We start from the raw sequence: 24,485 nt of genomic DNA, 5'->3' as shown, positions 1-24,485 counted from the left end.
GTCCTGGAGCACTTTATTTACGAGGCTACATCCTGCCTTTCAGGGAGAGGGGGTCTACCATCAGACGCAGAGTGGGAGGTGGAGCCATCATTCAACCTGCTCAGATCAAAGGGTCACCCATCCCCATACTCCAACTGCCGATCTCTCTATTTAATCCAGGTCGGTCTCAGCCAGCCCTGACCCTCCAAAACCAGACAGCAAATACACATAACAGCAGAGCACACAGGAAGGTTTAGGCAAGAAAATACCTACTTCCCAAAAGTGGTAGTTTTAAGTATAGAATATAAAAATAATCATCACTAAAAGATGCCCTTTAATATTTGGAGCTCAGGCATACTAAATTCGACTTTCCTATCATGTTCCTTGGGTCAATTAGGATTATACCAATTCATACAGTCAATTTACAATAGGGAGCATTCGCGCTGTGGCACTGAATGGCAGTGGCACAGCGCCCAGAGCATCTAACACCAGCAAACACAGAGGAGACAAAAGCGAAAAATGGAAGGGAGTCCCACATCAATGGGGCCAGGTCTAACAGTACTTCTTTTTGAAAGAGCTCTCAGCTAAGCTGGCTATGCTATTGTGTTTGATCTCCAGCAGGAGAGTTTCGAACGTCAGAGCTTTAGACGTGTCTGCAAGAGTTTTTTCCCCTGATGGGGTTGTCTTTACGGTGGGGCACCGCACCAAGTCGCTCACCCGCAATGTTACTTATCCAGCTTTTCCAGACACTTCTAAATTGTGTGTTGTGAACTGCCTTAAGGCGTATGAAGATCTGACTCAAGAGTTTCGTCCTCGGGGCGAACGCCAATTGCTTATTGCTCTAAAAAAGCCTCACAAAGCGGTCTCTTCCCCCACTATAGCCAGGTGGGTGCGTTGGGTCATGCAGGAGGCGGGCATTGAAACGAGGCAGTTTGGAGACCACTCTGCTTGGGGGGCCATGGCCTCGAAAGCTTTTTCGTTGGGGGCTCATCTAGAGGACTTGATTCAGGCAGCAGATTGGTCCTCGGACTCGACTTTCAAGGGGTTTTATTTCATACCGGTAATAGAGGTCGCTCAATTAGTGGTGAGTGAGCTTAAAAGTAGCATAATCTGAGCCTCCGGTCCTGACATAGAATAGAAATTTGCCTAGCTCCGTAACGGTAAGTTTCAATCCTATTAAGGACACGGAGGTGAGGATTATCCCGCCCGATGCACTTTTGGTGCAATCCCTCTCTGTATGGTGGTAAGTAGCTGGTTTATAAGTTTCATAAATATTCTATGGTTAAAGGCTTTCAGCTATCTTTATAGTGATCTTGTAGTTTTGCGTGCAAAATGCTAATAACCATTCAACGGGCTTGCTTCGGTGCCTTACGTTGTCTTTATTCTTCCTAGGGAACGATAGTTTGAAACAGGATCAGTGATTGTGCTCTTGGCATACTCCGCGCGAAGAAAGAGGAGGAGATGACACAATGAAAGGACTATATGAGAGTTAATGGACACTGTAGAAGGACTATAATGTTGGATCTCCCTATGGTTCATGGGAGTTGATGTTTTTTGATTGAGTTTGTTGTTTTTGGGCTGCTATGAAATTTGTTAAATAAAGCGAAGAGAGATATGCCATAATCCTCGCCTCCAAGTCATTAATAGAATTGAAACTTAACGTTACGGAACTAGGCAATTTTCTATTCCTACGAATAATTTCCAACTGAAGTTAATGTATTCCAGAGAGAAAAATATTATAGAAAGTGTACATACCGGACTTTGTCAATCTATTATAACGGCTAATGAGCTACAAAATGTCAATATTTCACATTAGCTGTGGTTATGCCTTTTAGTAACGCTGGCCTGGACAGACATTGCCTTGCAAATTCTGTGCCTCTTAAAGCCAGATATTGCTGTGACGTGACCATTCATTTGGCTTTGCTGCTCACAGGAATTATCAAGCATTAGCAAAGCCAACAGGTTTCACCTAGGCGTGATCTATTGGCTTTTTCAATGTTTTTAGACATGTTGCACAGCAGCACGGGCTGCTGTGCAACATGGCTTACAGTAAAAAAAGAAAATGTGCTATTGTGCAGCCAGCGTTTACCACATCATAGCACTTTTTTTCTTCTTTAAACCATGTTGTACAGAAGGCAAAACCTACGGGCTTTGTCAACACTTGTTTCTAAGGAGAAATATGCATTTTGACTGTCGGTCTTTACACCCATCCACAGACACAGATGAGCCAGCCTCCCACTAACTAACACATTATGAACCCTCACTGGGAAGCCAATAATACATTCTTGAGATTGTGAGAATATAAGAATAATAAAAAGTTCTCTCCTTTTATTCTCAAAAACACAGGCCTATATTCAGGAAGAAATGTCAGGCTGAAAGAGAACCTATTCGAGATAAAGAGAGAGAGATGAGCCACGGGATATGCATACTTTAACATTCTGGCTATGTCTGCTCCTTTTCATGCTAGTACATAAATGTATAAACAATGGAGACATCCTGCTAGCCAGGGGGATTCTCTGCACCCATGTGATATCTGCACTATAAGTCCTCTTTCATAGGTGCTCAAAGTACTCTACTTCCTTTGATTTCTCATTTGGAAGGATGTTACACAAAGCAGCGTGCACAGCAGTTTCACAAAGAACACATTAGAAAGCAGTGTAGAGACGGAAATTGTTTGTTAATGCCTCTTCTAATTAATGCTACTAGACTTGTATACTGTTGCCTTCAGCCCGAGAGCTTCGCTTACAATGCTCTCTGTCTCTGGACAATTCTATTCTTGTATACACAGCCTATGCATGTATATAACAGAGGCGCAAGTCTTGCCTCTAGTGAAAGGTGAACTGTACTTTTAATAACTTTACACCATACTGACCAATGTGAGTCAGACTTCAAAAGGGGGAACAAACTTCAAAAGTGTAGCTTTCACTGTGCTATATTAGGTGAAGGTTGACCAGAGGGGTCAAAAGGAGTAGGGCGTCCAAAATCCAGTGGTGGGGGGGGGGGCAGACTGCCCCGGGCGACTCAAGTTTGGGGGCGCTGGACAGCCTCCCCTTGTACCAGCCGCCGTGAGGCAGGATGCGCGCGAGAATCACCAGCCACCCTCCCTACCGCCCTTCTGTCAAGGGAATCAGCTCTTACAGTGACATTTCATGGAAATCGGCATGGGTGACTTTCTCTGTGTACAATTTAAAACAGTTGAAGGAAAATCAACCACAGTCTACAAGCAAGACAGTCTTTGTACTTTTCATTGCCTCTTCTCGGTTTAGTGCAATTACTTCCTGCCATTTTTGAGTTTTCAAAGAAAACACCTAGTAGCTGTATGCATGATCTAGTGCCATAAATGTGGGTACATTTTGGAAAGAATGTATAATTCTTAGTGAACAACTGAAAGAGGCAGCACAGTGTGTGTCGGCACAATAATGTTTTACACTTTCCAGCAATATCCACTAACACCAATGATGGTAAAAACTTTTTTTTTCTTTTTAACGTACCTAAAGGAGGGTGCTGCCAGTGGAAGACAACTGGCTGCAAACAGGAAGCTGTGCTAAATCCATGCTCCACATTGGAGACAGAACCCCCAGGAGAAAACAGGGAATGAGCAGCCGGGAGGAAGCAGGAGGTGTGACCAGTACGAATCAAGTAAACGAGAGTGGTGTGGAAGTCAACCAATGGTAAGGATTTGTAAGTAATGGGCGGGCTTCTAAGTCAGTTTCCATTATTTTTTCTAATTAAAAGATTTCGCTGAAAGCGCATATTTCAGGCAAAACCTAAAAATGAGCTACCCAATGTAGCTCTCTGCCGATAAATCGTCTATATTGGAGATGTTAAAGTCACACAAACCCAATACTAAAAACTAAATATCACACAAGGGAAATTCTTGAATTTATTATGCACATGCTAAAACATATCAGTAAGATACTGCACAGTACAGAACTTTAACACACAAACTAAATGTTCGCAGATTGTTACAAAACCTCATACCTTTGACTCTTATTATACAGATGTAGAGCATTGCAAATGATTTCACTTTCACTCCTCACTTCAGACTAAATGCGGTCCTATTACATATTCATTCTACCAGGTAATCACATGTACCCCCCATATGTATACTGTAAGTATCTTGAGCAATCCCTTACAAAGCAAAATGGAAACCACTACTAAAAAACTCTTCATTCGAAAAATCAATTGGCTAGTTCTGATTGACAATGTAAACAAGCTAGTAACTAAACACCATGATGCAACTGATGAGATCAACACTATAGAAACCCTGAAATAAAAAAATGTCTACACAAAACCAAGACAACCTAACTTTGCTGCAACTCCCTTTTCAACAAAGACTGTCATACCGAAACATTGATAGGAAGTTGCGACCTCTAAAATAAATCTCTTAGTAGCAGATCCTAGCTAAAGGCCTAAATAAAAAATTACATGGTAGCAGTCCTAAAATCGACTGCTATTTATATCCAAAAGCAGATCACCATGGCCTACATAATAACTGATGTGATACAGAATTCAGCTCTGCATAATTATATGTTGGTTGGTTTTCCAGGACTTGAATTTCCCAGGTGCAGGACTAGGGACATTCCAGTTTTTAAAATTGCTTTGGGAAAAGGGCTCCATTGCATGCCAGACCGGTTTCCTGACACTTGTGAGGCCCCTAGACAAGGCATGGGAAGGAGGCATGTAATGCTTCCCCTATCAGGAGACATCTTAACCTTTCCTCTCCCAATCTACCATCCCAACTGCTGTGCACAGGTACCCTTGCAGACATTCGCCATTTGTTGAGAGTAAGATGTAAATGCCTGTTTTAAACTCCCTTGAATCATGAATGCAAAACAGCAGAAGGGAAAACTGGTTTGGGGGAATTCCAAGAGGTTATTTCATCTGGTTTGGTAATTTGGGTCGCCAGTAATTTCTGCATTGCTTGCTTTCAGGCCCCATGTCAGGGAACCCGCCAAAACATTTGTACACCATGCAAATTACCTACAGCATCAGCTTCTAAAAATGCATTGAATTTGAGATATTCTTCACTCGCATAATTACCATTATTAGAGACTAATCACCACCAAAGAATCATCTTCAGAGATTCTTCCACAAAGCCCAAAACTCATGGGACTCCTTTACTACAATCACTTCAAAGGGTTTACATAAAATACAGAGACATCATAGACCACAAAGTACCACCAGGATGCAATTCAGGCAAAACATTCTCAATACAATACTCATCTCCTAGAACATTCATGATGCTGCTGATCAATGCTTCATTGTTGCAGGGAATGCCTGCGAATCTGCTGAAAACAGTCAGATCCCTCCAATCCTACAGAAACTCAAAATGGGTCAAACAAATAGGGCTGGTCTTCATACACCCTTGGCTGTGGTAAACAATTCAAAAATATGGCTCTTCCCAACAAAACTCCTGCATAAATGGCAACCAACTACCAGCTGACTATCAATCTGGTTAACGATAGGGTTTTAGCACAGAAACGGTAACTCTGAAAATTATTGATGGAGTCCATCACATTGTAGATGGAGAATCATTTCACTCATTTATTTTGGATGTGTAGGCTGCTTTGATCATCACAAACTGCTAGACATACTAAAACATAGAAGCAAGCCCTAAGTTGGTTTTGCACCTTCATCTCCAATTCTAATAAGATTGTCAAAACTAGTAAACACATTTCAAACACTTCTCACATGTGGAGTTTACCATATATCTATACTCTCTCCCTACTCTGTTAAACTTGTATCTAAAATCGCTAAGTAAACACCTGTTCAACTGAGGCTACAATATTCACCAACAAACAGACAATACCTAAAGAAAGCCTCAAAATATCATTGATTCATGACATTCTTTCCCTTCAAAGCCTGGCTTTCAAAAAAACGCTGCACTGGTTGTCGCACCCATTTGATGTTGAACCTACAAAAAAATGAATGCCTTCTCATCAGTCCAAAAATCAATACGCAAAATAGACGAGGCACTTGTTCAAAAATTAAAGGTAGAAAGCCCCCAACCTCCCTTCAGTGGTTATTACCGGTAGCAACATCATTAGGCACATTCACACTGATGCCCCATAAAAGCAAACTGGCTCGATCAGCAAACGTCTGCCTCAATTCAATAAAGAGAATGAAAAACTCTTCTAACTCCAAGCCAGATAAAAACAGCAGTCATCGTGCCCTGATCATCTTCAATCAGGAAAGTATATTCTGTTCATTATTCCACTCACTACTGATCCTACAAAAAATGTAGTGGTTTCCCCTAGAAGCACGGAACACATTACAAATTGGCTGACTTGCCTACAAAGCAGCTCACCGAAACAATTTACCATATTTAGCTGCCCTGCTCACAACTCATATGTCATTATGACTTACTGTTCCCCAAGTCTCCAAAACACGGGACTCTCCCCATGCAAGCAGCAGTCCTTCACTGGAAGAACAACCAATATCAGGGACTGTCTCTCACTGATCATCTATGACCACATACTGCCCGTGTATCATCCTAAAGGAGACTAAAAAATATTTTTTAAGACGCACCTAAATTAGGTCTACTTTCTGAACCTATCCTCCCACCCCAAAATGCATGTTCAGTGCACAAAGCCTCCTTAACCCAATCGCTTTTCTTGTTTCCCAATACTATTCAGATGTTTCTCCAATAGCTTTTGTATATTACTACGTACAGCGCACTAAAATGTTTTTGATGGTTGAATCTACTACTAGCAGCAGAGGCTGGGGGTCACATTACAAAAGCGACAGTACTTTGAAGCTTCCCCTTCGAGTACTAGCCCATCCTGGGGGAGGAGGTGTGACACCTCTGCCCAGTATGTGCATTGATTCTGGCCCCAGAGAGCAGGGGCTCTCCACTCAGGGTTCCAGAAACATGTCTGGTGGTGGTTGCCTACAGCCGGTCAGAGACCACACCAGAGTTGGTGGGTTTTCAGGTGGCACCTGAGGTGCTCTCTGAGTACATGGTACAATAAATCTCACACTGGCATCAGTGTGAATTTATTGAGAGGAGTAGTTTGGTACCCATGTACCCTTTATGGCTTCACTGGCACTTACAGTATTAAGGAATTGACAATAATATTGCTCATGCAGATTTGCCCTCAACTGTGTTATAGTGTGCCCTGCCTTAGGGATGTGAGGCCTGCTACATGGGGTGACTTGACTTAATACCTTAAGGCAGTGCTGGCCGGCATGGCACCCAGGAAGGGTGCCATGTCGACTTTTTCATTTTCCCCCTCACAGGGGCATGCAAGGGCAGTGGCATGGTCCCAATGATGGAGACCCAGGGGACCCTCTCCAGCTCCCTGGCCCTAGGTTCCCAGGGTACTATTTACTAGGAGCCTACATGGGGCAGAAGTACCAACGTTGGATGTGTTTTAAGAAAGAAGCACTGGCACAGGGGACCTGGCTGGCAGGAACCCTGTGCACTACAATTGAAACCACATCAAAACCAGGCAAAAAGTGGGAGCTAACCATGCAAAAAGAGACACTTTCTCACACAGCTCTATTAGGTCGCTCTATTAGGTCACTCTGTTTGGAAACGCCCATCATGTATCAACTTCTAAAAACCTTTAGTTAGACGCTTTCAGGCAAGCGTGCCCCCACCCATAACAGGATTTTCGTGTTAGTTTTGTGTCTCATCGCATACATTTCAATGCTCCTTTCCAGGCTACTTTTGTCATTTGGGTGGCCGTCAATAGTCTGTCTCCCCCCATCCCTCCATACAAATAATGTAGGTACCATTTGTGCTGAGATTGCCCCTACTTTGAGTAGGTATGTAGGGTGATCTCCTGGTGTATGTCCCCAGTCATTTACTACTACTAGGTGGGAAACCCAGTAATATTCACACATATCAGGGAGGTAGTCATCCATTTTATGGGTTACTCTGCAGTGTTTATTTATTTTATTTTTATTTTGTGTATTTTATATAGCGCGCAGCTACCCCAACGGGGTGTCCCGGAGTGAAAGCAGAGTGATAGTCCTGGGGGGTTAACAAAAGAGAAAAGTTTTTAGTGCCTTACGGAAGGGTAATTCTTCCTGGATCATCCTAATTGCGATCGGGAGTTCGTTCCAGAGAGTTGTGGCACAGACCTGGAAGGTTTTACCTCCAGAACGTGCTTTCCTGAATCTTGGTATGGAAAGCAGATGTTGGGAGTTGGAACGGAGGTTCCGAGAGTTACAGTAAGGACGGATACTAACAGAGAGGTAGGTCGATCCCTTACCCCTAGTTGCTCGATGGGCTAAGGTCATGGCTTTGAATGCAGCTCTTTGATGGATTGGTAGCCAATGTAATGCTCTGCGATGTGGCGAAATATGGGTGCGTAGGGAAACCCAGCCAAACAGCCGCATTCTGGACTGTCTGGAGCCGATGTAGGAGGCCCGCGGGCAACCCTAAATACAGGCCGTTCGCATAGTCCAGGTGAGATGTAATCAATGCCTGGACTATGGTTTTCCTGGTGTCACTAGGGAGATAGGTGATGAATTTCCTAATCATCCTGATCTTGGAAAAACAAGCGGCTGAAACGGTCTGTATTTGGTTGCTAAAAGAAAGATTTGAGTCCCACTTGACCCCTAGATTTTTTACAGAGTCCTTAGGTACAGGGGGAAGGCTAAGTTCCTGTGGCCACCAGAGAGTTGCATCAAGAGGGGTGGGTTGATGGAAAAAAAGAAGCTCCGTTTTCGCCACATTCATGCGGAGGCAGTTATGGTCCATCCATTTTTAAATGTCCCGCAGACAATCCTTCAGAGGATCAAAAGCAGTCTGCGTGGCACTCTCATAGGAGAAAAGCAGCTGAATATCATCTGCATAGGAAGTAGCTATGATGCCCGACCTAGCAATGAGTTCAGCCAGAGGAGAAAAATAGACATTGAACAATAGTGGGCTCAAAGCCGAGCCTTGAGGGACACCCCATTTCAGGGTGCGGCTAACAGAGGTAAAAGGGTGAGTATAGACTGCCTGGGTGCGATTAGACAAAAAAGAGGGCATCTAGACAGTTCCATCAGTGAGTGTTCCAGTGAGATTGCCTCAAAGTCTGAAAAGGTGGAAGAAGACTCGATGCGGTCAGGTAAAGGCGTATCACTCCCTAGATCATTATTCTTGGGGAAGGTGTCATAGATATTCGCGATCTTGTCTTCAAAGAAGTCAGAGAGGCGGGAGCAAAGGGCCTGAGAGACTGGAAGACATTGTTTAAGAGCCAAGGGATCTGTGAAAGTCTTCACTGTGTTAAAAATTTCCCTGGCCGAGCCATGCGCTCTATTAATTTTCTCCTCCAGGTAACGTTTTTTATGCTCAATTATTTTCCTACGGTATTCTTTGAGCGCCAGTTTATATTTAAGTTTTGTGTCAATAGAATAGGATGACCTCCACCGGCGCTCCAACAGCTTACAAGAAGATTTATATTTCCGAAGCTCGTCGGAGTACCATGGGGCGGAGGGAGCTGCTCGAAAGGTTTTAATCGGTCGCATAGGAGCGAGCGAGTCAATAGCAGAGGTGACCCAGCAGTTGAGGTTAGTCAGGTGTGAATCTAAATCAGGGGCGTCTTTGGGAGTGGTATTTACAAGATGTAGGGCAACACTGTCAGGGGAGATCTTACTCCAATTACGTCCTACCGCCTTAGGGGGAATTCTAGGTCTCACGTGCTGGCAAAAATGAATAGCAAAAGGGATAAAAAAGTGGTCCGACCAAATCACCGGATAGGGATCCTCAAACAGGATGTTTGAGAAATTCGAGCAAACGAGATCAAGAGTATGACCAGCTTTGTGCGTAGGTTGAGAAACCAATTGGCTTAATCCAGCATCTTTTAAAGTAGAAAGAAAGTTAAGGCAAAGCTTGTCAGAAGAGTCCTCTGCGTGTAAATTTAGGTCTCCTAGTAAGGTAAAATTGGCATAGCGTAGGCTAGCCTGAAGGACATAGTCCAAAAATGTAGCCAAGTAGGAAGCCTTAGATTTAGGAGGGCGATAGACCAGTAGCCATGTCAGTGTGGTGTGTTCAGCTAATTTAATACAGAAGGGAAGGGCTTCAATCAGTTCAATTTGTGTGTAAGGGAAGGAAGAGATCGTCCATTGGGATCTATAAATAATAGCTACCCCACCTCCCCGATTGCGACCCGCTCTATTGGCGCATAGGATATTATATTCCGGGGGAATGGCCAGGCATAAAGACGGATTAGATTCATCCTCCAGCCATGTTTCCGTAAGAAACAGTAAATCCCAGTTATTGTCCATCAGAGACTGGGCGATATCGAGAGAATGTTTAGGCAGGGAGCGACAATTAATTAGGCCAGCCTTAATAGAGAAATTGCTGGTGTCTTTAGGGGCCTGAGACGGCGGCTGATCAAAGGAGCACGGGACCAATGTGTCATTCAGCACATTGCAAGGTATGCCCAACTCTGGATATAGGGCTAAGTCCCTTTGAAGAGAAACAGTGAGAGCACAGCATTTGTGTTGTATCGAAAGAAGAGACTCCTTACTATATGTTTTGAAGCAAGATGTTGGGGTTTCCACAGAGTACCTGGCCTCGGCCGCGTCCTGATCGCAGACGGGCGCAGACGGGCGCGACTCTGGCACACGACTCTGGCACACGACTCTGGCACGACTCTGGCACGACTCTGGCACGACTCTGGCACCTATAATATCTTAGGTAGTGTGATCATCTTGATCAGTGCAGTTCTGCCCATAAACGTGAACTGCGTCACTGCAGAAGTCCTTCATACCCGTAGACCCCTTACATACAGTAAAATGTAGTCTGCTTATAATGAGATCCTTTCATCATTTCCTTACTCCCCTCGTATTTGAAAACCTGTGATGTTTGGGAACCAGGCAGGCCAAAGACTCCAACGTGAGAGCAAACAGAAAGGGAACAATGGGCATGCCTGTTGCGTCCCCCTCAATAGGTAAGTCTGCTGACATCACACCATAGACCCTGACAGATACGACTGGGCTAGTATACAACAACATTATCCCCTCCAGAAATGTGGGTCCAAACCCAGACTTCTCCAGGACTTGTACCATAACGGGCCAGTCGACCACATCAAATGCCTTTTCAGCATCTAGGGACAGCAACAAGTGCAGGGTCTTTCGGTCAAGTTCAGAATCTAGACAGTTATGGAGCCTCCGGTGGTTGAATCTTGTCAACCTCCCCAGCATAAATCCGGACTGATCCAGGTGGATCACGGGGCATATGACTACCACCAGTCTTGTAGCAAAAATTGTCACTAGAATCGTTTTTTTCAATATTTAGAAGAAAGATTGGCAAGTAGGAGCTACATTGTTGGGGTGTGTCCCTGGTGTCTGAATAACTACAATGGTAGCTCAGCGGAGGTGCAGCGGGAGGTTGCCTCCGTCCCTGGCATCCCTGGTCCAACTAAGAGTCTTAAATGAGGTGATTAGGGCACTTTAAAAAATCTTCTTTTTGGCTTACAAAATCACACTTAAACTGGTAGATCGTAGGAGTGAAATACTGGCTTAAGATTCTGCTCTAAACTAACTAAAAAAGGTGAGCACTCCTTAGGAATCACAAGCCTCATATGCATTGAATGCCTAAAAACAACAGTTCACAGGCTGTGAATACAAAATGTGTTAGTTGAGATATCCAAGAATATGTAATTTTGGAAGCATACTGCACAGTGAATGTGTTTTACATACTTATTTTCCGCCCACAAAGTTCATATTCTGAAAGCTGCAAGGAATCAGAATGCTTCTTAATTTCAGCTGTGTCATTGCTAAGAAACTCAGTCCCCCCACCGCAGAATCATTTACAAACTGCACACTACTTATGTTTCCCTCCCAAGCGTATTTGAAAAAAAGAATCTGCTTGAACACTGTATGATAAATGTCTGCCAATTTACCTTTGAAATGAAGAATGCACACATTCTTTGGGATTGCCCCTTGTTATCTTCGTATTGGTGACAAATCCTGGATGAGGTGGACAGATATTTTGACACAGAGCAGCCCAGACTCCCTGCTTACAACATCCTGGGGGTCCCCAATGCCATTACTTACCCCTTGAAGTCCCACAGGGGGAAACAGATAGCCCTGGCACTAGGGGTGGCCAAACAGTGCCTGCTAGCCTGCTGGAAAACACCCCGCATACCCACACATTTAGAATGGCTGCACCACCTCTGGCATATCTTAGGGATGGAGCGTATCTCTTTGACATTGGCAGGAAAAGGCGCCTCCTTTCCGGAACTGTGGCAGCCGTTCCGGTCCCTCCTATCCCAGGACTTCAGGGAGCTGACGTGTCCCCGATACTTACGTCTCTTACGGCTCAGTACAGAGCCGGAAGATAGGGAAACCGCATAGACACCCTGATTAGAATATTGGCCCAGAGGTGGCCCTTTACGCTCTGCTTTCAGGTCCCTTTGATCCCGAGATAGGGTCTCAATTCTTTTCTTTCTTCTTCTTTCTTTCTCTCCTCTGCCTATCTTGTTAACGGGAAAGAGGGGGGGGGGGGGGAGTGAAGGCGGGAGGGGGGTTTCTGGGGGGTTTGGGTTAAGGGTGGGGGGAGAAAATGATAGCGGCTGATGGGACTAGCAAGCATCTCTTCGACTTCCCACCCAACCGTTAGCGGTGGAAGCGAGCCAAGCTTATTCTGCCCCCGCTGAGGCCAGGGAATGTGTAATTGCTTGATGCTATACTTTCCTTTGTTGAAAACCTTAATAAAAGATTTAAACCTAAAATGAAGAATGCTTTCAACATAATTAAAAATAGCCCACCACTTTGACAGTTTAACCAAAGCCCATGACTTACTTCCATTTCTTCATCGTACATTTCGTCATCTTCCTCTGGATATTCTCCCACCATGGTACCTCGGCCTCTCCCTCTTCCTCTGAAACCCCCTCTTCCTCTCATAGGACCCCTGTTTCCGTGACCTCTGAAGCCTCTCCCTCGACTCCGTAGCCCTGTTGGAAATCAGAATTCGTGGTAGTTGAGGTTTATGCAGGCTTAAATACACTTTGGACAAAACTGTTCCTTAGTGGGAGATGGTGCACAGATTATGTTTTCTCCAACACCATGGAAACTTTCCTTTTCAGCCAGTAAGAAGCAATGAAAGGTTTTGAATAAGATAAAGATAATTATAACAGAGAACTGTTATTACAGGTAATGAGCATTTGCTTGCAAATCTAAGTGACTTCGTTGATTGGAACAAAATACAGATCTTTATATGCATTGTATTGATGAAAGCAGAAACCTTGCAAACAAAATATTAATCAATTTGGTTTGTGCCAAACTGTTTTTTTAAATGCAACCATTAAAGCTGAAATCCTAATACTGGATGGAGACCAAGCAACTGTAACTACTGACATGAATTTCAGTTAATTCTGGCTGACAAAAAATAATTCCCATAATACAGCACTATTTAAATGAGGTTTCCGCCCCTTCAGGTTCTGAAGTGAAGCAAGGATCAATTTGGTTAACACAAGATGAAATGTATGTTTGATACTTTCTAGCATTATAGGAATGGGTTTTAATTCTGGCGTCACAAAGCTAGTTGGTAAACTAGCCTTTGGAAGTTAAGGATTAAAGCAAAACTATGCCTGTATTAATGCCTGATCGTATCTGTAATTTTTTTCTTTCGCCACTCCCTTTGCTGAAGCTGAGGTCAGGAGAGATAGCTCTGGCATAATCTTCCACCTATCACGTCAGGGGTGTAGTACTGCACTGACACCAGCTACTAGAAACAAGATTTTGCTGCCAACTTTAGATGTATTTACTTTATCCAAACTACCACAGAAAATATTTTTAAATGTCCTGGAGATGTAGCATGGTTGCGAGAATCAACTCTTTCACATTTTCCCACTGTACCCAAATATAGTGCACAGAATAGTTTAGGTTTACATTATTAATCAGACAAAGAAAAACCAATTACGGTTACAGAACAACAAACAGTACCTCTTCCTCGGCTTGTGCCCTCTTTTGCCCTCCGATACTGATTAAGCTCCTTGGTGAAATCATCATAATCGTCCTTATCCATCTGATCGTCATCTTCCCCATCATAATGATCATTTTCATACTCATCATACATGTAGCTCTTGTCAATTTTGGAGTAAGCCTTCTTTGGTCCGGGCACATTGTGTGGTGGTGAATACTGTGAATGGGGCTATAAAAAAATAAAAATAATTGAGTATTGAGTAATAGTTTATAGAGCATCTGATTTACCGAAATAAGTCAAAAGGGAGGTTTGCAGTGTTGCAAGTCTTCAATCCTTCGGTTAACATGCACTAAAAGCATCAGAAGCTAAAACTAACATTTTACTGTGAATAGTCATGCCCTTTGGAAAGAGACCTCAGTTAGAAGTTAACAATTCAAAATCTGCTCCAATACAGACCTGGGTCAAAATTCTCTGGAGCACCAATTAAAATAACGTTGGGCAGCATAATGCCCGCCACCTCAGAACACTCAGTTGAGGTATTAATTATCATTACTGCAGCAAAGAAGCATTTAAAAGGACATTGAACATTGGAGAGATCATTTATTCAGTAGCTGGTTAAAGTTTAAGCACTCTATTTTGCAGATTTAAATGTACTTTTCAGCAATTCCAGCCCAAGAAAAGCAAGTCTTTAATCTCTGTTAAGGTTAATATATGTGCATTTATATTTGCAATTTGCAAACGTAGTTTGCTTCTGTCAATCATTAAAGATGTAATGAGAAACCTTGACCGGATGATAACTATGCTCATCCAAGGATTGACATTTTAATGGGTCATTTCACAAGTACATTGATCTGTATGCGAACCATTTGACTTTAAATACTGCCATTTGCGCATTGTTTCATGAAGTTATGCAGGTCTTTAATATTTTGTTTTACAACAAGTTAAGATGGACCTTTGGGATAAATTGCTTTTTAGAACTATTGGTTTAGTACTTGCAACTCAAGCTGGCAGCCTTTTTTTCTGGGCCTCAACCCTCTAATTTGAAATGAGGACACTAGATTCCCCTTTCAATAAAGTTCTGCCTTTTGTCTAAGGGATAAGGTAAAAGACGAAGAAACGTTTCAATGATCTTCTCCTTGCAGAGGACATAGCTTTGATGCACAAAATGAGCCACATTCACAGCTGATATGAGAATTGGTAAACCCATCATGAAGAATATGTTTTGTGAATTCATATATTCTATTTCGCCCACAACATTCATTGAAAGTGGTTACTGCTGTAGAACTAAGTTCTGAATGATGCTGCATGCTGGGAACTAAGCAAAATAATCTTATTGTGTGAACCAAATCGGAGCAATTACAAAGTACAAATAACTCCTGTCCTTCCTGTACAAGATGTAAAATAAGTTGATCCTGGTATCACTGCTAGTGACCCATGCAGACAACTTTCTGGTGGAGCTTCTGAACAGGGATGCAATGGTGGGCTGTAGTGAAAGGTCCAGACACACTCTGGTGTTTCTATGAAATGGAAAAGTCTTGCTAATATGGACTCAAGTATCTCGGTCAAACAAATGTATTACTTTTAAGCACACATTTAAGTGATGTCTTGTTGGACACCAAAATCCCACACAAAGGTTATGTGGGCACAGAAAGGATGCACTTCAATTATATGCTTTAATCCATGTGTTAGGCAAAAGTGAGGCCAAGCTACGTTACATCCTCACCTACAAAGCTAGAGAATGCAAAAAAGGTTTTTTGTTATGGAGTATTAAATACTACACTCAAAGATGATAGCAACACGTGTGCAACAGAGCAATAGAAAAGGCTTGATGTAAAGATAATAAGACACAAGGGACTGCCTCTTAGCCTATAATAAAGTGTTTTTTTTATTTACATTTTTTTATTAGGGTTTTGCATACAACTTTCCACATTGAGTTTCAACTGATTTTACAGACTAATTGCCTATAATAAAGTGTTTGACAAACATAGTGACAACACCCTTTCCAGATCACCCTTCATTTTCACAGATCACCTGTGACAAGGTTTGATATGGCTCAACAAGCTGCAAACACCAAAATCACACACATGGGACATCTTTCAATATGCTCACAAAGGTTGGTAGCTCTTCCATCATCCAAAAAAAAGCTATCACTCTTTCACATGCAATTTCTACAGCTAAGATTTATTTTTTGCTTCATCAAGATATTTGTAAAAAATTAGAAAAATCGTTTACATTTGCAACCAAAATGTACCCCAGTGCCACACCAGATGAACAGAACAAACCACAATTTTTCCTCCCAAATGTATGTTAAATCAATGTAACTTACCGGTGGGTAGGAAGGACTATATTCTCTGTATTTCCGGCGCACTTTCTCACTGGGACTGAAGTCTGAATCATCACTGTAATCAGAGTAGTCCTCGCTCGAAGATGCATGTCGCTAAATTGCAGAAAACAAGGTCAATCCACTAGGTAGATCACTCTTTGGCAATGACAATAGCAGTGCTGTCAATGTAATTCGATTTTTCTTTGACATTTTTTTAATGTACATCTTTGTACAGTAAATTAGGATTGAATTGACCGTGTTTGCTTTTAACAACTTTTGGTATGTCAAATAAGTTCTATTATTTAAGACTAATTTGAATTAAGAAGAACTACAAAAACCAGGACAAACTCTCAAATATTTACAGCCTCCATTCTTTTTGTTTGATTGCGTTCATAACCACTACTGCAGGCTACTCAGCCTTCTCATTGTACATAAATTATCTGTCAAAAATTCAATTTCTTATGTTTACACAGCATGTTTAACTTTTAAAGCTCATTACTTTTTGAATCGGACAAACACAATGGATGGTTACAAACTAATATTGTGGAAAAACATTATTGCCCAATTCTGCAAAATTCCCCAGAGTCATGAGGCATTACAGGTTTTGATGCACTGGCAACTAGCAGTTAAGTAATGAGGCACTTTGACAAAAATGTGTCCAAATCCACACATAGCATGACAGGTAAGAATAACATTGGTTTATCCTGTCAATCGGTGATTTAACCCCCTGGGAACATGCTTCCTTGTGCCAAATTAGTATAGATGGGTGAACCTGAATGAATATATGAATATATATATATATCTCACAACATAGGTCTTGGCCCTAGAGTATCAACTATCCTGAAACCCTGGTCTAAATTAGTGCTTTATGTCCTCTACGGACGGCGTCCTTCACTCCCCCAGGGTTGCCAGTTGACCGAGGCGGAGGAAAGCTTCAAATTTCTGGGAATCTGGATTTCCAAAGATTCATCTAAATTCTATGACCACAATCTTCGGCCGCCACTGATGCGTCTCAAATCTGATGTCCAACACTGGAAGACGCTCCCTTTGACTCTCCTGGGACGTGCGGCCTTATTTAAGTTGATGTCCCTGCCCCGACTTTTGTACGCACTACAGAACACCCCACTTCCAGTTGCTGCCTCATACTTCAAAGAACTTGAAAGTGTAGTTTGTGATCTGCTGTGGGAGGGCAAACCCCTCCGCATCGTCACTCAAACTAGGTTGGTTTGATGGGGGTATTGGACTCCCGGTCATCAAGAGGTATTATTGGGCCTCGCAACTCGCAGCCATCAACCAATGCAGATATAGACCGCAAGATGACCCGGCTTTTCGGATCGACAAGTGGCTCCTCCCGGGGGATAGTTTTGAGGGTGCGTTATATGCGTGGTCTTTGAAACCCGCCCTATCCGGCCCAACCAGGCAAGCCGTGCACGTGTGGAAAGACTCAAACAGAAGTCTGGGCTGGGAGGGCACACTCACTCAAGCCATGCCGCTTTGGCATAGTGATCAAGTAGGTCGGCTGTCTCGCTATAAGGGTTTTGATAAATGGGACCTCATTTGTATCTCCAGGATGGGGGATCTCTGGAAATCGGGCGAAGTCATACCCTTTTCCCAACTTCAGCAGGGTTACGAAATGGCCAAATCAGAATATTTCCGGTATCTACAGATTAGACACGCCCTGCTCGCTGCTCTCCCAACAGGTAGCGTCTTACCTAACTCTTCCCCCCTTGAGGACAGGATACTAGACGGCGACTTACCCGAAAAGGCTATATCACTTATCTACAAAAAGCTCATTAATGACATGACAGATCCCCTGACTCGTCTGAGAAGTAAATGGGACCACGACGTGGCCGGCCTGGATGATGAGGAATGGCGGGCTGCGGTGGCTTCTCCCCGTGAGGTTGCCATCTCCTCCCGACTCCGACTGGTGCAACTAAGATTCTCCACAGGACATACTTGTCAGGAACCTCACTGGTCCATATGGGTCATACCCAAGATGGTGGCTGTGTGCGACTGTGTGGGCAGTAGGGCACCTTCAAATCATACACTCTGGGAGTGTGCAGGGATTCAGAAATATTGGGAGGGGTTCGTGCTCATGATGGAGGAGGTATTGGGGAAACAGATACAGTGTAACATTAAACTGATATTATTGAACATATGGGATCCCTACGACCTGAACGCCAAGGAGAGAATTTGGGTTACTCTGGGGTTCATGGTGACCAAACGAAATATTGCACGACTGTGGAGGGCCCCAAGTCCGCCGAAGATTGCTGACTGGGCTAGTGATATGGACTGGAGTATGGTAACGGAGAAGCCCATTTACGAATCCAGAGGGTGTCCGAAAAAATGGTCACAAATATGGGGGACATGGAATTCTTATCGGGGGGACATCTGTGAGCCGCCAAGAACTGGGGGGGATATTGACGCTGAGAAATAGCTGTATATGACTATTGTTATCTGCCCTATGTTAATGTGTATACATCCATATAGACACATTACCTGAAAGAATGGTACTGATCACCTGCAAAGTGTTGCATTGTAACCATGTCATGCCTTTTTCATAATAAAAAGTTATTAAAAAAAACTTTCCTGAAACCCCAAGCCGGCTCAAAATGTGCCTTGACCACTAGATATATACATTCATATGGAGTGAACATGAACTAACTTTGTAAAAGTGTAAATGTATATGCTGCATCCATCAAGGTTTGCCTAGCCTACTTGAGTTAAAAAAACTTATTATAAAAACTATTCCTAATACAAAAAAGCAAACTATAAAACACTATTAAACATCCCATATCGAAAACCCTTGCACTAAAAATAACTTAGACCTGCAAATCTGATTTAGCCACATTCTAAAAATCACATTAAGAAAAAAATCCTCACAACATACAAATGCTGACAAAACTACCAAACTTATGCTGTACACTCAGTGAAAAATGGACCTCCGTAAACATAATCTCATCCTCAAAAAGGCACAATTGAATAACAAACCATAATTCTGCTTTGCCAACAATCTCCAAAGCTATTCCTAGCAGGAAGGCCTCAGGCAGCCATTATCTTCAAATAATCCAAGCTGCTTAACATCCAAAACAAACTATAATCACAGTCAAACTTACATACGAGTTCTTTCGGATCCTTCATAATGAATTGTTGCAAATAACTGCATTCAGAAGAAATGAACATCAGTAATAATATAACCAGTTACTTACATTAGGAAAAGCTCTTTCAGTTGACTACTCTAACTACAGATTTCTCACCTTTAGAATATTACCCCGGACAAGATCCACATGTTTTTCGTAGCAGTGCTGTTACACACTGCTAGGGGCACTATAGGGCTCTGCGTTGACTTCATTATGTCTTGGTAGTGACAAAGTGGAGCCACTTATAGGCGCCATCCCTGTGAACCAACATCACTTTCTTGCTTGACTCGTTCTGTGCTCTTGGACACTGAGTACACGCCAATTGTCAGTGCCAGTATGCAAATGTCTAATTTGGCTCCTTTTTAGATGTTAAAAAGAGATCACTCCACAGAACAGGGAAGTGGGATGGCAATAAGGAATCTGCAGCAAGATAGAGTATCCACCAGAAAGTGTATTACAGAAGGTAAGTAACATGTTTTTCTGATGAATACGCCTAACCACAAATTCCTCGCCATTATAAAGAAAAACACCAAAGCAATATGTCTTAATGATGAAGGGTCTGTGGAGTGGGCTCAGACCAAGAAGTTCTGCAAGAACAAAAAGGTGAAATGTCCTTTCCTCCAGATGTGACTGACAAGGCAGGAGTGCTTTGTGAATGTGTGCATTAACACACATGCCGTTACCTGACAGATATAAAGGACAGGCACTCCATGTGACAACAATGTGGTAGCAGCCTTAGTCCTGGTGGAAATGGTTTTCAGACATTCCGGAGGCTCTTGTATGGCGAATGCGCTTTAGATCCTACTGCAGAGGAATATCCACCTCAGCAAAGTCCTCTTATGTCCCGCCTTCCCCTTCTTCGCCAAAGGGAACTCTACAAAAAGCTGATTGTACACCTGACACTCCCTGTTATGATCGTTGTAAAAGCTGTAAGCTTGTTTGGGATCTAAGCAATAGTGCCTCCCCTCCTCTTAACCAGGGCTGGGGGGGGGGGGGGGGGGGGGGTCAGGGGGGATCTGGAAGAGCAACTGATTACAAAATGTGGAAAGGAGTCACAACTTTTGGCAAGAAGGCTGCACGACACCAGAGGACCAGTTTGGTACAAAGGTGGTGTAGGACGGTTGCTCGACAGGCTGAATTGTTCGCCCTGAGATAAACACTATTTAGAGTCATCTGACACAAAGAACACAGCTGTGATTCATCTCAAAGAGAGAAATCATGAGATTGTCAAGACCAAGTTAAAGGCCTACTATGGAATCACAAACGGGTTAGTAGGGAACTTATGGGTCAAACCTTTAGGAAATCACATCATGAGAGGTTATTTAAACAAGGACAGTTGATCAGGCAAACACAAAAAGGCCAAAAGGACAAACAGATAACCTTTTATAGTACCCAAAGCCAAACCTTGATGGGCCAAAGACAAAACAAACAGTAAAATATCTGAGAGTTTGAGTTGCAAAGTGTGCGTCTTGTGAACTCTAAAGCTGACCACAAATTTGCCAATGGGTCCAGTGTAGATGGACTTTATAGAAGGATGCATACCAGCAAGGATGACATCCACCATTTCAGGTGGTAGACTGAAGGCAGTCAATTTCCACTGCTTAATCTCCACCCATGGAGGTGAAGATTGTGCAGGTGCAAATCCCTGCCCTCCTGCTGCGACAGAAGATGCTCCAAATGGGGAAACCTGATGGAGGGACAGACACTCATGTCCAGAGGATCTGGGTAACACATTCTCCTTGTCTAATCTAAGCTACTAGGATGATTTAGGCCTGATTGCCCCCAATCATCCTTAGAACTGTGGGCAGGAGTGGCAAAGGCAGGAATGCGTACTGGTATCCCGTGTTCAACTCTCATTGAAATGTATCTCCTAGCTAGAGTTTTCCCAGGAACTCCAATGCATGAAAGTTTTTAAACTGTGTTCTCAACAGTGGCATAAAGATCAAGCTAGGTTTTCCTCCACTGTTGAAAGATACCCTCTGCTACACTGGGAGGCAGACGCCATTCATGATAAACCAGGTGCTGCGCTCATTTGCCAAAGCATTCAATGATCCAGCCAGGTGGTTTTTAATCTGTGAGATGCCATGAAGCTCCAGGCAACACCAGAGAAGAAGCCTCTTCACACAGGTCCCAAGTCCTCACCCCGCCTAGATTGTTGCAGTACCACATGGTGGTAGTGCGGCCCGTGAGAACCTGCACAAGCCTCCCCTTGAGGTATGGCAAGAAGTCCCATAAATTGATATAGAGCCAGGTTTTTACTGAGACCAGAGTCCTCTGATTTCCAATTCCACCAGATGACCTCCTCAACCCAGCAGTAAGGCATACGTCACCACTGCAGTTTCCTCCAAAATATGGATGGCATACAACAGGTTTCCTTGTGCTTGGCCAGCTGAGAGTTTAAATCCCACTGCATAGCCCAGATATGCCATCTTACATAGTGGACAAGCAGGATGAATAAGGCTAAAAGGCCAAGAAGCCTCAGAACTGCTTTTACCAGCTGAGTGGGTTTCAGGCTGGGGACAAAACTGAAATATCCAAACTAGCTGATCTTTGGTTACTGAATCATATGCTATCGTATGAGCAAGCAACAGAAGATCTCTGGCTCCATAAGCCACACTTTTTTCCACATTTGCAGCACTGGAAGTGTTTGAAGACCGGTTGTACCTCATTCCAGACTTGAATCCATTACATCCCAAAGGCACTATGCAGGAGATAACGGACAAGGGGGTCTGTCAGCTCTATAAAGCCCTAGTGATAAATGTACCTGACCCATATGCGACCCTGCGAGAGAGGTGCGTCCAATGGCTACAGTCAATTCTTAGATATATGTCAAGTCACCATCAAATAAGTTAAGAAGATTATTTTCATCAGTCATTTTTGTATCTTCAAGAAACACACCAAGGATCGAACAACCCTATATTTTCCTGAGTATTAGCTCAATTTGATCTACAAGGCATAATTGGAGATAGGTTTACATATGCTGGTAATCTTTTGAAATAGGCTTCCTTACACTGCATCAAACCATACGGTATTCTGAGTACAGAGAGCAGCTACATATATTGGGACATGCAAATCTTGATTTTATGCACCATTGATTGAGATTGTAATGTGCGTTTTCCCATCTTGTTAATGAATTCCCACAGTTCCAAAATGATTGTTTTTGTCACTTCCCATCTAGATGTTCATATAGGTCTCAACGACAACCTATATTTTATGATGATGATTAGACAAGTAAGTTCTGCAAATACATCATGCTTAACATCTACATAGCTCCAACTACATTTCTGTTGAATTTACCAAACCTCACGATCTTACCTTCTGTCTGATTAAGAGCTGATATACTTAACAAAGGAATTCCAGTTTTTTTTATCTAAAGTTGTAGCCCTATTGGAATATGACTATATAGTATCTTATAGTCAGCATTCAAAATAGCATAAATACACGTTAACAATTCTGGGTGGTTCACAATGCAGATTTAAGATAAACAAGTTAAAAGGGAGGGGTGCCAGCAGACATTCTTTGCTTTCCAACCTTTTTCAGCATCGTCCTGTTTTTCAACTGTTTTGGAAAGTCTAGAATTCTCTTATGTTTGCATAGATGGTGGTAACAATGGGGACTTATCTAATCACTTCTAATTTACTTCTAAGTTACATACGGTTATATTTAACCATTTTAATTTGTCAGAATAACTGTGAAAATCTGTTTTATTTGTTTAGTAAGCATATTGCCTTTGGCTGACATCCCATGTTTTGCTACTCTCCTGATAGTATTAATCCAACGGTATTTGTTATGGTTTGGTGTTTACATTCTAATCATCGATGATGTTTTCCTTACTTTCCTCTCTTAGATTATACATTCACTTCATTTTATACGGAGTATCACCAATTCTAAATGTATAAATTAATGCTCTAGGCGTAAACATTCTCTTATCTAGGGCAACATAATCAGAAATAATTTGACACCTCAATATTGTAATTTCAACATTTTTAATATCTACCAAATCCCCAGGTGTATTTCCCTACAAAGGAGTCTCTCTCTAAAACCATTCATCTTGCATGGGTTTTAGCAAGAACTATGTACTAACCTCATTCATTTGATATGTTGTTACCTTACTTAGGCAGTTCTTTAATTGTATTATGTACAAGACACTTTCATCTTAGATGCCATAACTATGATTTCTTTCAATGGGATAATTTGTACAAGCATTTTCTCCAATTGCTAATTTCAGGATGTCACAATAATTGGTAAACTGTTTGCCATTTTAGCATTATGTGCTACTAACGAATGACAGATCTAGGTCAGTACCCATAGACCCCTAGGTAAATACAAATATTGCTATTTATGCAGGTTTAGCAGGGTCGGAGAGAAAAAGCAAAGGACATTATTAATTACTTTTCACTCGTATTATTTGCCTTGTTTTCAGACCCACTGTTTCTAGGTATCAGCAGGAGAAGTTCAGGGTTAACTGAAATGTCCGATAGGTCTTTGAATTGTGTTGTTCATGTGATGAAAGCTTGCTTTTTCATGGTATCTTTATTGAACTGGTAAAAAAAAAAAAACAAGCACATATTCAAGAATTAAGCTAGACATTAATATAAAAGCATACATGTAGAGTCTATTTAATTTTATAGCCATCCCTTCTCTTCTTATAGGCCACTCTATTTTCTTTTTTGAACAGGTGTATTTACACTATATTTTCTGGTGTAATCAATCAAAAATATAAATTAACCAAATGCCACTGCAGTTACATTTCCTCATGTGACTTGATTGCATTAGAAGTAAGAATAGTGGTGCAATTATTTGATTCTGACAATGGAGACAGCAAGAGAGCTTCATAAAAGTAGTGCAGTGATGCCTGGTTATCCTTCATTAAGTCCTGCTTATCAGAGGCGCATTTTCCTATTTAGTCCCCCTCAGATCCTTCTTTTTGACTTGAATCAGTAAGAGTGTTATTACTGCCTTACATAATCTAAACCTCCATGTCACTTTCTGAAAGTGAGTGCAAATAATGTTATTAAGACAACAAGATGACTTCTTTTCATTTGTGAAGTTGATGGAGTGGCTTCCATAATCCAGGTGTGGATTAATTAAATTCAGGCTGATACAACTTATTTTTGTGAATCTGGTAGAGTGGGTTCTGTAATACAAATGGCGATTAGTTCAAATCACTCTT

General features: G+C 42.3%; 1 protein-coding gene across 3 annotated transcripts in view; it reads right to left on the bottom strand.

Annotated features, from left to right (window-relative positions):
- Positions 1 to 24,485, bottom strand: part of ZC3H4 (zinc finger CCCH-type containing 4) — a 184,215-nt gene that overhangs the window by 75,219 nt on the left and 84,511 nt on the right. For all 3 annotated transcript variants that reach the window (XM_085625634.1, XM_085625633.1, XM_085625632.1), the window contains 3 exons: positions 16,176 to 16,286; positions 13,870 to 14,077; positions 12,727 to 12,878 (listed from right to left, as the gene is read on the bottom strand). In XM_085625634.1, the coding sequence (XP_085481760.1) occupies positions 12,727 to 12,878; positions 13,870 to 14,002 (285 nt within the window). In that variant the 5' untranslated portion in view covers positions 14,003 to 14,077; positions 16,176 to 16,286. The remainder of the gene's footprint in view (positions 1 to 12,726; positions 12,879 to 13,869; positions 14,078 to 16,175; positions 16,287 to 24,485) is intronic.

This window comes from Triturus cristatus, chromosome 9 (genome assembly GCF_964204655.1).
Source record: "Triturus cristatus chromosome 9, aTriCri1.1, whole genome shotgun sequence".
Lineage (NCBI taxonomy): Eukaryota > Metazoa > Chordata > Amphibia > Caudata > Salamandridae > Triturus > Triturus cristatus.
Note: the sequence above shows the minus strand (reverse complement) of the source record. Positions and strands in the feature narration are given on the sequence as shown.